The sequence below is a fragment of the Eubalaena glacialis genome, chromosome 10 (genome assembly GCF_028564815.1).
Source record: "Eubalaena glacialis isolate mEubGla1 chromosome 10, mEubGla1.1.hap2.+ XY, whole genome shotgun sequence".
Classification (NCBI taxonomy): Eukaryota; Metazoa; Chordata; class Mammalia; order Artiodactyla; family Balaenidae; genus Eubalaena; species Eubalaena glacialis.
Genome location: NC_083725.1, coordinates 96,081,778 through 96,094,890, shown reverse-complemented (window position 1 = coordinate 96,094,890; position 13,113 = coordinate 96,081,778). Strand labels below are relative to the sequence as shown.

The window sequence follows — 13,113 nt, the reverse complement described above, 5'->3', positions numbered from 1 at the left end:
TTTTTCTTCATTATTGTTTATTGTCTTACACTGAAGAAGTTCTTTCTCCCTAAATTTTATGTCAGAGCTAATAGATCTTCAGACATAACTTACCTTCTTAATCAAAGAACCAGATATTTCCACATTTGAATCCTCTACATATAAGATTAGGCAATTTAAAGGCTTTAAAGAGGGGACTTCCCTGGCTGTCCAGTGGTTAAGACTTTGCCTTCCGATGCAGGGGGTGTGGGTTTGATCCCTGGTCGGGGAGCTAAGATCCCACATGCGTGGCCAAAAAACCAAAACATAAAACAGAAGCAATATTGTAACAAATTCAATAAGGACTTTAAAAATGGTCCACATCAAAAAAAAAGTCTTAAAAAATTAATAAACGATATAAAGATAAATAAAACATGGCCTCTATCTTTGATAAGCTTACAAGTAGTAAGTAAAAGAAACAAAGTACATAAATTAATGACATTGACAAGCTAAACACAAAAGAGCTTAGCCTTTACATTTTGTTTATATACTTGCAAAGATGTCTTTACATTTTGTTTGTATAGCGGTTTAAATGCTGTTCTGATCATATGATCAGAAATCATGATTATGTTTTAGTTGTAGATACATTTTAATAACATGAAATTTTTCTAAAAAACATGCCTTTCATGTTTATTTCAGAGAAAAAATGGCTCAAGCATATGACTTTGCACTGGATAAAATTGGAATGGAAATTATGTCTTATCAGGTAGAGTTAAATTTTTTTTAATACATACACTTAAAAAATCTGAAACTACTAAGAAAGATACTAACATTTTATTTTATTTCTTAGATTTGGGTGGATTACATCAATTTCTTAAAAGGCGTGTAAGTATTTTTATACTTTTACTTTCTGTGTGAACAGTTGATTTAGCTATAATATAATTGATGGCATTTCTTATCCAATGCCAGGGAAGCTGTTGGATCTTATGCAGAAAATCAGAGAATAACAGCTGTTCGAAGAGTTTATCAACGAGGTTGTGTTAATCCCATGATCAACATTGAACAACTGTGGAGAGACTATAACAAGTATGAAGAGGTAAATTAGGCCACAGTAGTTTATTATTATGACCAAGCCATTTAAATTTTTATGCACTGTGGATTTGTGGAGGCTAGCCTTTCTAATATCAGGTACCTGGATATCAGTGCTGCGTACGTTTGTTTTCATATTGATTGTAATGAAAGAACCATTCCTAATGTTTTGAGAGTCTCATTTTACTGTTGAGTTATTTTTAGAGAATACTCTGGGAGAATTATAATTCTTACCAAACCATTTTTAATCAATGCTAAACCATATCCACACAGTCATACACACACACATTGCCACTGATCTCTTATGAAACAGTTCCTTTTTGGAACTGCTTTTCTAGTAGTAATGATGAGTTGCAATGCCCCTCTGTCACCTAGTTACAGTGATGTGATTATTGCCTTGTAATTGTGAGATGTAGGGCTGTGGTCCAAGATCTTTGTCTCATAAGCAAATGATTTAACAAACTGAACTAATAAGCCCATTATGTAAACATACATGCCAAGTAAGCTCTATCTTTAAAAGAAAGTTCCTCACATGTCCACTGTTATTTGGAAGAACTATGTAGGGTATTGAAACTGTTCCCTCATAGGCATGAGCAGTGGTTCTCAAACATTTTGGTCTTGGGATTTTAAAAAGTATTAAAGACCACAAAGAACTTTTAATTTTAATGTGGCTTTTACCTATGAATATTTAGCATATTGGAATTAAAACTGAGAAAGTTTCAAGATACTTATTTATTAATTCATTTAAAGTTTGCAGTAGTAGACTCGTTATATTTTAACATAAATAGTATTAAACTGTATTTTCCAAAAGAAAAAATTCAGTGAGAAGAGTGGCATTATTTCATATTTTTGCAAATCTCTTTGGTATTTAGCTTAATAGAAGACAGGTAGATTTTCATATCTGCTTCTAAATTCTATCTGCTATGCTGTTGAATGTCATGTAGCTTCTGAAAAACTCCACTGTATATTTGTGAGAGAGGCAAATCATGTCTTAGTATTGTTTGAAAATTGTTTTGATCTTATGGATCCTCTGGAAGGGTCTTGGGGAACAGGAATCTTTGGACTACTCTTTGAGAACTACTAGGCATGAATGATAATGTTTATGTCTCCTTGCTACTTCTGCATTTATTTTTTAAAATTTATTTTATTTATATATTTATTTTTGGCTGCATTGGGTCTCCATTGTTGCGCGCGGGCTTTCTCTAGTTGCAGCGAGCGGGGGCTACTCTTCGTTGCGGTGCGCAGGCTCCTCTTGTTGCATAGCACGGACACCTGGCGTGCAGGCCTCAGTAGTTGTGGCATGTGGGCTCAGTAGTTGTGGCGCATGGGCTGTTGCTCCGCGGCATGTGGGATCTTCCCTGGACCAGGGCTCGAACCTGTGTCCCCTGCATTGGCAGGAGGATTCCCAACCACTGCACCACCAGGGAAGCCCTGCATTTATTTTTAAAGTTATGCAGACCAAGTTAGAAAAAGGCTTTTAGAACTAAGTCATGGCTATTCACCCAGATGAATCTTTACATCATTCTTTTTCTTTTTTTTAAATAAATTTATTTATTTATTTATTTATTTATTTATTTTTGGCTGCATTGGGTCTTCGTTGCTGCGCGCAGGCTTTCTCTAGTTGCGGAGAGCAGGGGCTACTCTTCGTTGCGGTGCGTGGGCTTCTCATTGCGGTGGCTTCTCTTGTTGCGGAGCACAGGCTGTAGGCGTGCGGGCTTCAGTAGTTGTGGCACGCGGGCTCAGTAGTTGTGGTGCACGGGCTTAGTTGCTCTGTGGCATGTGGGATCTTCCCAGACCAGGGCTCGAACCCATGTCCCCTGCATTGGCAGACAGATGGATTCTTACCACTGCGCCACCAGGGAAGTCCTGTATATCATTCTTTATTAGTAGAATTTTATGTGAAATAATTGGTCCTTTCCAAATCATTCCCTGTCTTTAGAAATTCCTGACATATGGAAACTTACTGCATCTCATAACACATAGGCAGATCCTCCTTCATTTCTTAAGCATATAATGTGATCAAACCTTTATTTTACTAACCAAAAAACCTCTTAAACACTTTAAAGTAATTTAGCAAATGAATATACTATATTATGCTAACATTAAAATATACTTAATTTTCAAATAATATGCATTTTTCTTTTTTTTTTCCTTAGGGTATCAATATTCATTTAGCTAAAAAAATGATTGAAGATCGGAGTAGGGATTACATGAATGCTAGGCGGGTAGCAAAGGTATGGAATTCTATGAGGCCACTTACTATAATGTTTGTTGTGAGTATGTTATTTACACAGGAGCTTTCCCTATCTGGTATTACTCTTAATATTTTCAATCATTAGCAGTCTTAACTAATGACAATTAATTACGTTGTCTGAGCAGATGATGATTTGAAGCAAATTACCTCTTTACAGACATGTTAAAGGACAAAATAGAATAAATCAAGTTTGGAAGAAATTATTTTTTAAAATATAGAAACAGAGGTCATAGAGACAAAGTTCTACCTAGAATTGATCAAGTAGTTGTCATCCATCCCTCCTGTCAGCTCATACATATCCGAATACTGTAATAATCTGTGGTCTAATGACATAGCTCTCAGGGACCGACTTTTGTCTTGTGTACATAACTTTCCATTTGTTGACACTGTTAGAAGTTAGGGAAAATAGCCTAGACTATGAACTATTGAAATTTTAAAAGACAGATCATTTCTCCAAAGGTGGCAGTAACAGTGCCACCAGATCATCAGTCATGTTGATCTGTCAACTCCTCTGTCCTGAAGAGTGACTTCCTAGATCACCTGCAGAGAGGGCCCAGGGCTGTTCTGTTCACCCAGTCCTGGGAACCTCTTCTTGGGTAGGTAATCTTCTGTTATCTTTATTCCTGCTCTTAAATAGTTTTTAGGTTATATTAACAGAGTAGTATTTGGAAAAACTAGGCATTTTGAACAAAGTATTCCAAACAGATCAACTGCATTTCATACATCTGAGTTGTTCCTCAGCTTACCACAGAATTCTAAATACTTGTTGTCTAGGAATATGAGACAGTAATGAAAGGTTTGGACCGCAATGCTCCCTCAGTGCCTCCTCAGAATACTCCTCAAGAAGCTCAGCAGGTAGATATGTGGAAGAAATACATACAGTGGGAAAAGAGCAACCCTCTTCGTACAGAAGATCAGACCCTTATAACTAAAAGAGGTAACAAGACTAACCCTTCTGGGACTCCAATTATGTGTATGTTAGGCCACTTAATATTATCCCATAGGTTACCGAGGATGTTTTTTACTCCCAGTCTTTTTTTCTCTTATGTTCTTCAGATTCAGTAATTTCTATAGATCTGTCTCCATGTTCACTGACCTTTGCTTTATCATATCCAATGTGCTGGTGAGCCCATCTACTGAATTCTTCATTTCAAATATTCTACTTTTCAGTTGTATAAATTTCCATTCTAGAAATTTTTATGTTTTTTATAGTTTTCCTTTTTCTGTTAAGATTCCATGGCCATTACCATCTTTTTCTTTGTATCCTTGAACATTTTTATAACAATAGTTATAAAATCCGCATCTGCTAATTCCAATATCTGAGCCATTGTGGTGTTGATTTCTTTTCCTCTTGACTATGGGTCACATTTTTTGTTTTGTCACAAGTCTAGACATTTAAAAAAAATTTTTGGACATTGTACAGATGTGTAAATGATACATAGTAAAGACTAGATTCTGTTATCTTCCTCTGAAGAATGTTGAGTTTTCTTTTAGCAGGGAGTTAAATTACTGGCAGATCTCCTGGACCTTGTGGAGGCTTGGTTTTACACTGTTAGGATGAGTCTCTGTTAGTGGCCTTTATCTCACAGTAGATCTCTTAGTCCTGGGATATAGTCTTTACTCCCAAGATATAATGGAAAGTTCAAGGTGTTTACTCAGACTTTCTTAACTTGATGGGACTCAGATTCCAGACTTGGTCTCCATTACAGTGGGCAGCTGGTGAGATATCTATCCAGCTCTTTCAGCTTTGCTTTCTGCTCAGGCTGTTTGTATTCTTTCCTGTGTATGTCTATTTTAGAGTCAGTTGAAGATCTGAGGGCATTAGGCGCAGATTTTCAGACTCCACCTTCTGTGGCTCTCTTTTGGGGGATCTTCCCCCTTAATTTCCAGCTGTTCTTGTAACCCAGAACTCCATGTTACTTACCTCAGCCAGTAAGACTTCAGCATTTGGCTTGAGTTCTAGCTATCCCAGAACTATACACATAGGGGTGTGCACTTGAGGGGAAAAGCCATATTAAATATATATCTCACCTAGTGTGATTCCAATTTTTTAAGGGCTCAGTCCTCTCCAGTTTCTTTTTCTTTTGGTCATTCTCTAGTGCCTTTAAACAGTTGCTTTTTGTATTTTTCAGTTTATGATTTTATTTTTCCAGGAGAGTTAGTCTGATACAGACTACTCTGGCACTGTCAGAACTAGAATTTGGAACTTAAAAAAAAAAATTCCTCAATCTTGCCTTGCTCTCTCAGCTGGAGGCCTTTGCAAGTACTGTTTCCTTTGCCTACACCATTTTTGTATCTACTCCTGTTCTTCCTGCCTCTACTTACTCTCTCATCTGACCAGATTCTATCCCTTCTTCAGGTTTCGCTTAGATGTCAGTTCCTTAGTGAAGCCTTTCTTGAGTCTCTAAACTATGTTAAGTCCTGCTGCTGTAAGTTTCAAGAGTACACTCTACTTTCCTCATCATAATACTTATTACTTTTCATAACTGCGTTCTTAATATCAATCTTCCCACTTTACTGCAGACTTCTTGAGTATAGGAAGTTTTATTCACTGGTATATTCACAGTGTCTTTCACATTCCCTAGCATATAGTTGGTATTCAATAAATATTAATTTAATAAATGATGAATGGATGGGGTTTGGGTGGATGATAATGCCAGAAATCACTGAAGTTTTTTTATTTCCAATTACCATTCATTACTGAGGGCCCTGTCTTAGCCTAAAAATTGAGTTGTGACGCTTGTATTGATAGTTTTGTAAATAATATTTATTCTAATTGAATGTTGCAAATGTCTTCCCTTAGTTATGTTTGCTTATGAACAGTGCCTGCTTGTGCTGGGCCATCACCCTGATATTTGGTATGAAGCTGCCCAGTATCTTGAGCAGTCAAGTAAACTGTTAGCAGAGAAGGGGGTGAGTATTTATTTGTTTCCCCCTTTTGGTCTTTTCATGGTTTTGATATAGCAATAATTTGCTAAAAGTATAGCACTGAATTTTGGTAATGAAGTGTAGGTATTGAAAATTTTAATCTTATGTCACTATGAATCTTAGTGACCCTCTTATATGATTAGACTACCTTAGTCAGAATTAAAATATAGTGGCTCTTCTTTAATGTATTAAAGTGATGAATCATTTAGAGTACTTCTATGATTCTTCTTTATGTTAAAGTAATGGAAGAAGTCTTTGGAATTTTTTTTTTTAATATTTATTTATTTATTTGGTTGCACCGGGTCTTAGTTGCAACACGTGGGCTCCTTAATTGCAGCAGGAGGGTTCCTTAGTTGTGGCATGCGAACTCTTAGTTGCGACATGCATGTGGGATCTAGTTCCCTGACCAGGGATTGATCCTGGGCCCCCTGCATTGGGAGCATGGAGTCTTATCCACTGTACCACAAGGGAAGTCCCTGGGATTTCTTAAGAATCCAGAAATGCATATGTGTCCATACGTATATACATATGAGTGTGTGTTTTATTCTCTTTCAGCTTTATTGAAATTATTGTAAGTGAGCTTTCTTTTTTCTCTCCTAGGATATGAATAATGCCAAATTATTTAGTGATGAAGCTGCTAATATATATGAAAGAGCAATAAGCACTTTATTAAAGAAGAATATGCTTCTTTATTTTGCATATGCAGATTATGAAGAGGTGAGTTAAAATATTTAGAACTTCTTGTAATTGGATTTTTTATTGCAGCACTGAATTTTTTTTCTGGCTGCTTCTTTGCCAGGCATATTGCTTTTGGAAGACAGAGATAATGCAGAATGAACAGTTATTAGTCCTTAGCTCATTATATATTTATGCTCAAAGCAGGTGCCTTTGTGGGGTGCAGCCTCTGGACTCCTCAGAGCTCAAATCCTGCTTGTTTATGAATATATATTTATATCCACTTCTTCTCTACCACCTTAGAGCCGTATGAAGTATGAGAAAGTTCACAGTATATATAACAGACTTCTGGCAATTGAGGATATTGACCCCACCTTGGTAAGTAACTTTACAAGTCTCTTTCCCACTTTTGCAGTCTGCTTTAATTTTAAAAAAATTTTATTTACATAAAGTAAAATTCACTGTTTTTATTGAATTGTTAGTTCTATGAATCTTGACCAATAACATAGAGTTATGGGACAACCATCACAATTAAAATACAAAACACTTCAATCACCCCACAGAAATTCCCTCATGTGACCCCCTTGTAGTCACCCCTTCCCTGTCTCCCATCCCAACAATTGCAGATCTGCTCTCTGCTCGTTTCTTCTGTTGTTGTTTGTAAGTGCAGCGCTATGAACCAGCCACAGTGGGGCTTTCTCTAACACCTTCCTTGTGAGCATGGTTTGAATACCACATAATAGTTGCTTAATAAATATTTCTTTTTAGATAAATGGAGGCAGGAGAAACCAACATTCTGGGAAGCAGTTGGACAAGAACTCACTTTATCCTGAATTCTACTCTGTAATAGTGGTTTTCAAAGCCCTGAATTTCTGCAAAAGTGCAGCAGAGCTCTTTCAGTGGGAGGGGAAGGGGAGGGGCCAATGCGTGGGGCTCTAGACCCTCTGCCTCAAGTCAACTACAGCTATACTCCTTTTTTTGTTTGTTTATCATGAGATTCCACTGCTCTAATTGCTCGCATTTAGTCATCATTTTAAAATTCATTTAGCAAACTGATCTGTGCTATGCACTGTGCTAGATTCCAGCAGTATAATGACACATAAGTAAAATTCCTTTCCTCAAGGAACTCATAGTTCATTCATCCATCTATTCATCTGTCTAAACTGGGCAATGTAGTTTGGCATCATCAAAACTGAGCAAATCAGGACCCTACTCATAGTCACCCTGTGTACAGTCCAGAGATGTTTGTTCATTGAACAAATATTGCATACTCATCATGTGTTGGGCAATCTGTAGGTGCTAAGTATAAAATGACTCAAATAGTTTATCAATAAAGTTACATTATATGGTCTTTAGGAAATAGAGTAGTGGGCTTTTAAAGTAATAAATCAAGAAATACTAGCGTTTTCTAGTATTTTCACTTTTATTCCTTCTTTAAGATTTAATTTGCATGTTCTGGAATTAGATAATTGTGATGATTGCAAAACCTTGTGAATATACTAAAAACCGTTGAATTATACATTTAAAGGGTGAATTTTGTGCAATGTGAATTATATTTCAATTAAAATATTAATTTGCACATGTCTTTAATACCAGAAAAAATTTGCTTGTGGATTTAAATAGTACACTATCAATAATCTTACTTTTTTATTTCTCGAGTATTCAAAATTGCTTCCTTATACAGCAAAACGTGTTAGTACTGAAGTAAGGTGAACCTGTATTGGATGCTACAGGGTTCACGTTTTGCCTAGTCTGTAGAAAACAAATACTTTTTTTGTGTAGGTATATATCCAATATATGAAATTTGCAAGAAGAGCAGAAGGTATTAAATCTGGAAGAATGATATTTAAAAAAGCAAGAGAAGATACCAGAACCCGCCACCATGTCTATGTTACTGCAGCACTCATGGAGTATTACTGTAGTAAGGTAAGTCCTCAAATAAAATATAAAGATAAAATAATTTCCTTCATATGAGATAAATTAATTAAAAGAAAGGCAGTCCTAATTTCTGTCATTAAGTTTTATTATTTATTTATTTATTTATATCTATCTGGTTTTTTTTTTTTTAAGCTAAGTCTTTTTTTTTAAATTAATTAATTTATTTATTTATTTATTTTTGGTTGTGTTGGGTCTTCGTTTCTGTGCGAGGGCTTTCTCTAGTTGCGGCGAGGGGGGCCACTCTTCATCGCGGTGCACGGGCCTCTCACTATGGCGGCCTCTCTTATTGCGGCGCACAGGCTCCAGACGCGCAGGCTCAGTAGTTGTGGCTCACGGGCCTAGTTGCTCCGCGGCATGTGGGATCTTCCCAGACCAGGGCTCGAACCCGTGTCCCCTGCATTGGCAGGCGGATTCTCAACCACTGCACCACCAGGGAAGCCCTCTATCTGGTTTTTTTGGCCACGTTGGGTCTTCTTTGCTACGCGCAGGCTTTCTCCAGCTGCAGCGAGTGGGGGCTACTCTGCCTGTTAATTTATACCTTATTAAACTCCACATTTCTGAATCTGAATCCCCTTGAATGGTTTTTAGCTCTGTAATTTTTACTTAACATAATTTTAATCTCCATTTTAATTCTTAATATACCTTGTCATATTTAGATGTTATAGTTTTAATATTCTTTGAGTATCTTGTCTAACATTGCATGGAAATCAGTACTTTCCTCTCTACGTCTAGGACAAATCTGTTGCCTTTAAGATTTTTGAGCTGGGGCTAAAGAAATATGGAGACATTCCAGAATATGTCCTGGCCTATATTGACTATCTTTCTCACCTCAATGGTAAGTAGATTCTAGATCTGTAATGGTTACTTAATATTAAGCCATCAATGTCATTCTCTGAAATTATGTTGCTGGGTTTTTTTCTTTCTCAAATGTATTACATTCTGTCATCACACCAGAACCAGGCACTTGATAGGCACTCAAATATTTGTGGCCTGTCAACTATGAATTTATACTTATTGCATAATGGTTGATGCCTTTCGATTCTGCAGAATGGTCTTTAATTTAGCATCAAAGTCCCAACAGTAATAGGATAAAGCCACAAATCTCTAGCCACGAAAACTCAAAGATGCCCAAGTAGTAAACTGCTTTGAGGCTACTGGGGAAGATATTTCAAAGGAAACATTATGTTTATGAGCATCTTTATTTTCCTATTTTGTTGTAATAATAATGACCATCTTTTATTGAGTTCCTACCTTATACCAGGCACTAGGCTAGAGGATCTGTATATGTATGTATGTATCTTATTTAGTCTAGTTAACCACAGTCCAGGATATGTAATTTCTTGACTAAAAATGATCTGGTTTAAAAACTGATTTAAGAAAGAAATATGAAATTATGTGCCATGTAAACAATTAGATGTAAATTAGATATCACAGGTAAATATTAGTGATTTTAATGATATTTTAGAAAAATATAGCATTCTGTATACCTAAATAGGAGAAGAGAATAAAACTTAAACATGATTTTATATTTCAGCTTAGTGATTCTACTCTCTGGAAAAGGACTTAACTCCAAAAAGTGAGACAGTGGAGCATTTAATTAAAAAGAAATTTTCTTGTTTGAAATGAATGTTCCTCACCAGTTTTATATTGTTTTGCTTGATTTTTTAGAATAGTTACTAGGATGTACAATATTTTACTCTAAAATTGAGGATGAACTCTAAAATTGAGGATGAACTCTGATGTCAGCATTATTATCTTCTAAAATCAGTGTCTTTGTTTATTCATCAACCCATCATTTATTCAGTAGTTTTGGTTAGTAAGGTCTGGAAATATAAGAATAGGACTCCCTTGTTACCCTCAGAGTATTCTCCTTGGGAAATCAGATGTGTAAACATAATTGCATCATCATTTGATTCTTAATTGTGGCATAAATTCTGGGGTTAAGTGTATAATAGTGTTTCAGATTTCTCATCTGCAGAATGGTTATAACAAGAGTACCTTTCATAGGACTGTTGAGAGAATTAAATGAACTTTTGCACGTATTTGACTTATATATGGAATGTGGTAAGCATACAATAAATGTTAACTATTTAAGGTGATGGTGGCAATCATGAAAAACATGTGCTAAATTCTATAATAGAGCCCTGAATGAATTACTTTGGAAGCACAGAGAGGAGAGTGTAATCTAAGTTCCAGAGCTGTGCTATGCAATTATGGTAGCCACTAGACTACTAAGTTTTGAGCCCTTGAATTGTGGCTAGGCCAAAATGAGATGTGGTGTAAGTTAAAATACATACTGACTTCAAAGAGATAGTAGAAAAGAAATGTAAAATATCTTAATAATTTTTCATATTGATTACATGTTGAAATGATAATTTAGATATATTAGGTTAAGTAAAATATATTAAAATTAATTTCACCTGTTTTTATTCTTTTATTTTTATTTTTGTTTTTTGTTTGTTTTTATTCTTTTAAATGTGGCTAGCAGCAAATTTAAATTATTGGATAGCGCTGTTATAGAGGGTGAGAGAAGGCAGCATGAGATAGGTCTTGAAGGATAAGCAATCATTTTCCTAAAGATACAGGAAAATGCATTATTCCAGGAGAACACAGCATGTAATAAGCAGTGGAAAGTTATGTGGAATGGCAAAAAGTGTGTCTGGAGCAAAGCTTGGAATAAAGCTAAAAGAATAAAATGCAAGATTTACTTATTTCTTTAAGTACAGTATGTTAAGTTGAAGATAAAAGCCATGAATATGGTGCCATCTTCTTTGGTTCAATACATGTAATCTCTTGGTTTGACTTTGCATATTATGGACATGTAGTAAAACTGAATAACTGCCCTGCAGCAGTAAAAACCAACTACTCTGTTGGATTTTTTTTTTAACAGTTTTATTGAGGCATAATTTATATACCATAAATGCACTCATTTAAAATATGCAGTTCAAAGAGTGTTAGTAAATTTACTACTAGATTCTTAAATTTTAATAGATCCCTTAGAGCTTAGCAAGAAGTGTCATTTTCCACTTCCAGCTACAGACCTCCCAAGACTCTTAAATTTTAATCCACCTCTGGTGACCATTCTTATTCATTTGCCATTTGCATATTTATCTACCAATCTGGATATGGTACCTATATAAGAATTTAAAGTAGTTAAACATAGAGTAGTCCTGGTGCAGCAAAATAAGAAAATCAAATATCTAAATTTGAGCTTGTCATCCTCCACATTCAGTGTATTTTAAAAATATCAATAGTTTGATGCTTATAATGTCAACAGGTATGTAATTTTCATTATTTAAACATAAATGAGATACCCGATTCAGATATCACACTGTTATAAATTGTTTGACATTACAACTACACTATACTATAGAAGGAGGGCTAAACTAGAGGTAAAAAGACCTGGCTTCTAGTTATGGCTCTATTACTCAATAACTGTGAGCCACATCAACTCACTTCATCTTTTTGAACCTCAAGCTTCCTCATCTATAAATATTGGGTGTGATAATAGTTAGATCTCTCTGCATAGGATTTTTGTGAGGATTAAATGAGATAATGCATTGTTGAATTATAAAACTGCATTTTTAAAAATATTTAAAATCTTCTTTAATATCCTAGAGGACAATAATACTCGAGTTTTGTTTGAACGAGTTTTAACATCTGGAAGTCTTCCACCTGAGAAGTCTGGGTAAGCCATTTTGAAAACTTACTGGTCGGGTTCTAATATTTGAATTGTGGTCTATGGGATGAACATTTGCTTGTTGTGAGTATACGTTCCAGGAGAAATTTCCCTTCTCTCTTGAAGCTTAATTTACAAATGCCTGCCTTGCCATATTTTCATACCTGTTTAAGATTTGTTAAAAAAATTTTTGCATACTGACTAGGATTATTTTGAGAGATGCCTTAGCAATTTATTATTAAATATTTTAATATATCTTGCTATATATCCCTAGAAATTGATATGAACAAACTAGAGAAAAGTTCTGAAATTTTTACTTCTTACTCGAGAACAAAGACTCTTACAAAATGAAAATTTGTTTGACAAATTATATCCCTGATTTATGGTTTTGAGTCTGTCGGTTTTACAGGAGGAACAACATGGTATAGTGGTACAGTGAAAGTAGTAAGGCTTTGGAGTCTTGGGTTCAAATTCCAGCTCAGGCAACTACACTTTGGGCAGATTTCCTCACCTTGCCAATCCTTACATTCTTGTCAAGTAGCAATAATGTCTACCAGTATAGGAATTTTGTGATAGTCCTCTACGTAGTATA

The 13,113-nt window shown here is 35.4% G+C and overlaps 1 protein-coding gene across 1 annotated transcript in view; it reads left to right on the top strand.

Moving 5' to 3' along the window:
- CSTF3 (cleavage stimulation factor subunit 3) overlaps window positions 1-13,113 on the top strand; it is a 68,539-nt gene that overhangs the window by 48,300 nt on the left and 7,126 nt on the right. Inside the window, exons 6-16 of the mRNA XM_061201555.1 lie at window positions 658-724; window positions 809-843; window positions 928-1,054; window positions 3,204-3,281; window positions 4,076-4,238; window positions 6,105-6,214; window positions 6,830-6,946; window positions 7,208-7,282; window positions 8,687-8,830; window positions 9,575-9,677; window positions 12,461-12,530. Coding sequence (XP_061057538.1) covers window positions 658-724; window positions 809-843; window positions 928-1,054; window positions 3,204-3,281; window positions 4,076-4,238; window positions 6,105-6,214; window positions 6,830-6,946; window positions 7,208-7,282; window positions 8,687-8,830; window positions 9,575-9,677; window positions 12,461-12,530 — 1,089 coding nt within the window. The remainder of the gene's footprint in view (window positions 1-657; window positions 725-808; window positions 844-927; window positions 1,055-3,203; window positions 3,282-4,075; window positions 4,239-6,104; window positions 6,215-6,829; window positions 6,947-7,207; window positions 7,283-8,686; window positions 8,831-9,574; window positions 9,678-12,460; window positions 12,531-13,113) is intronic.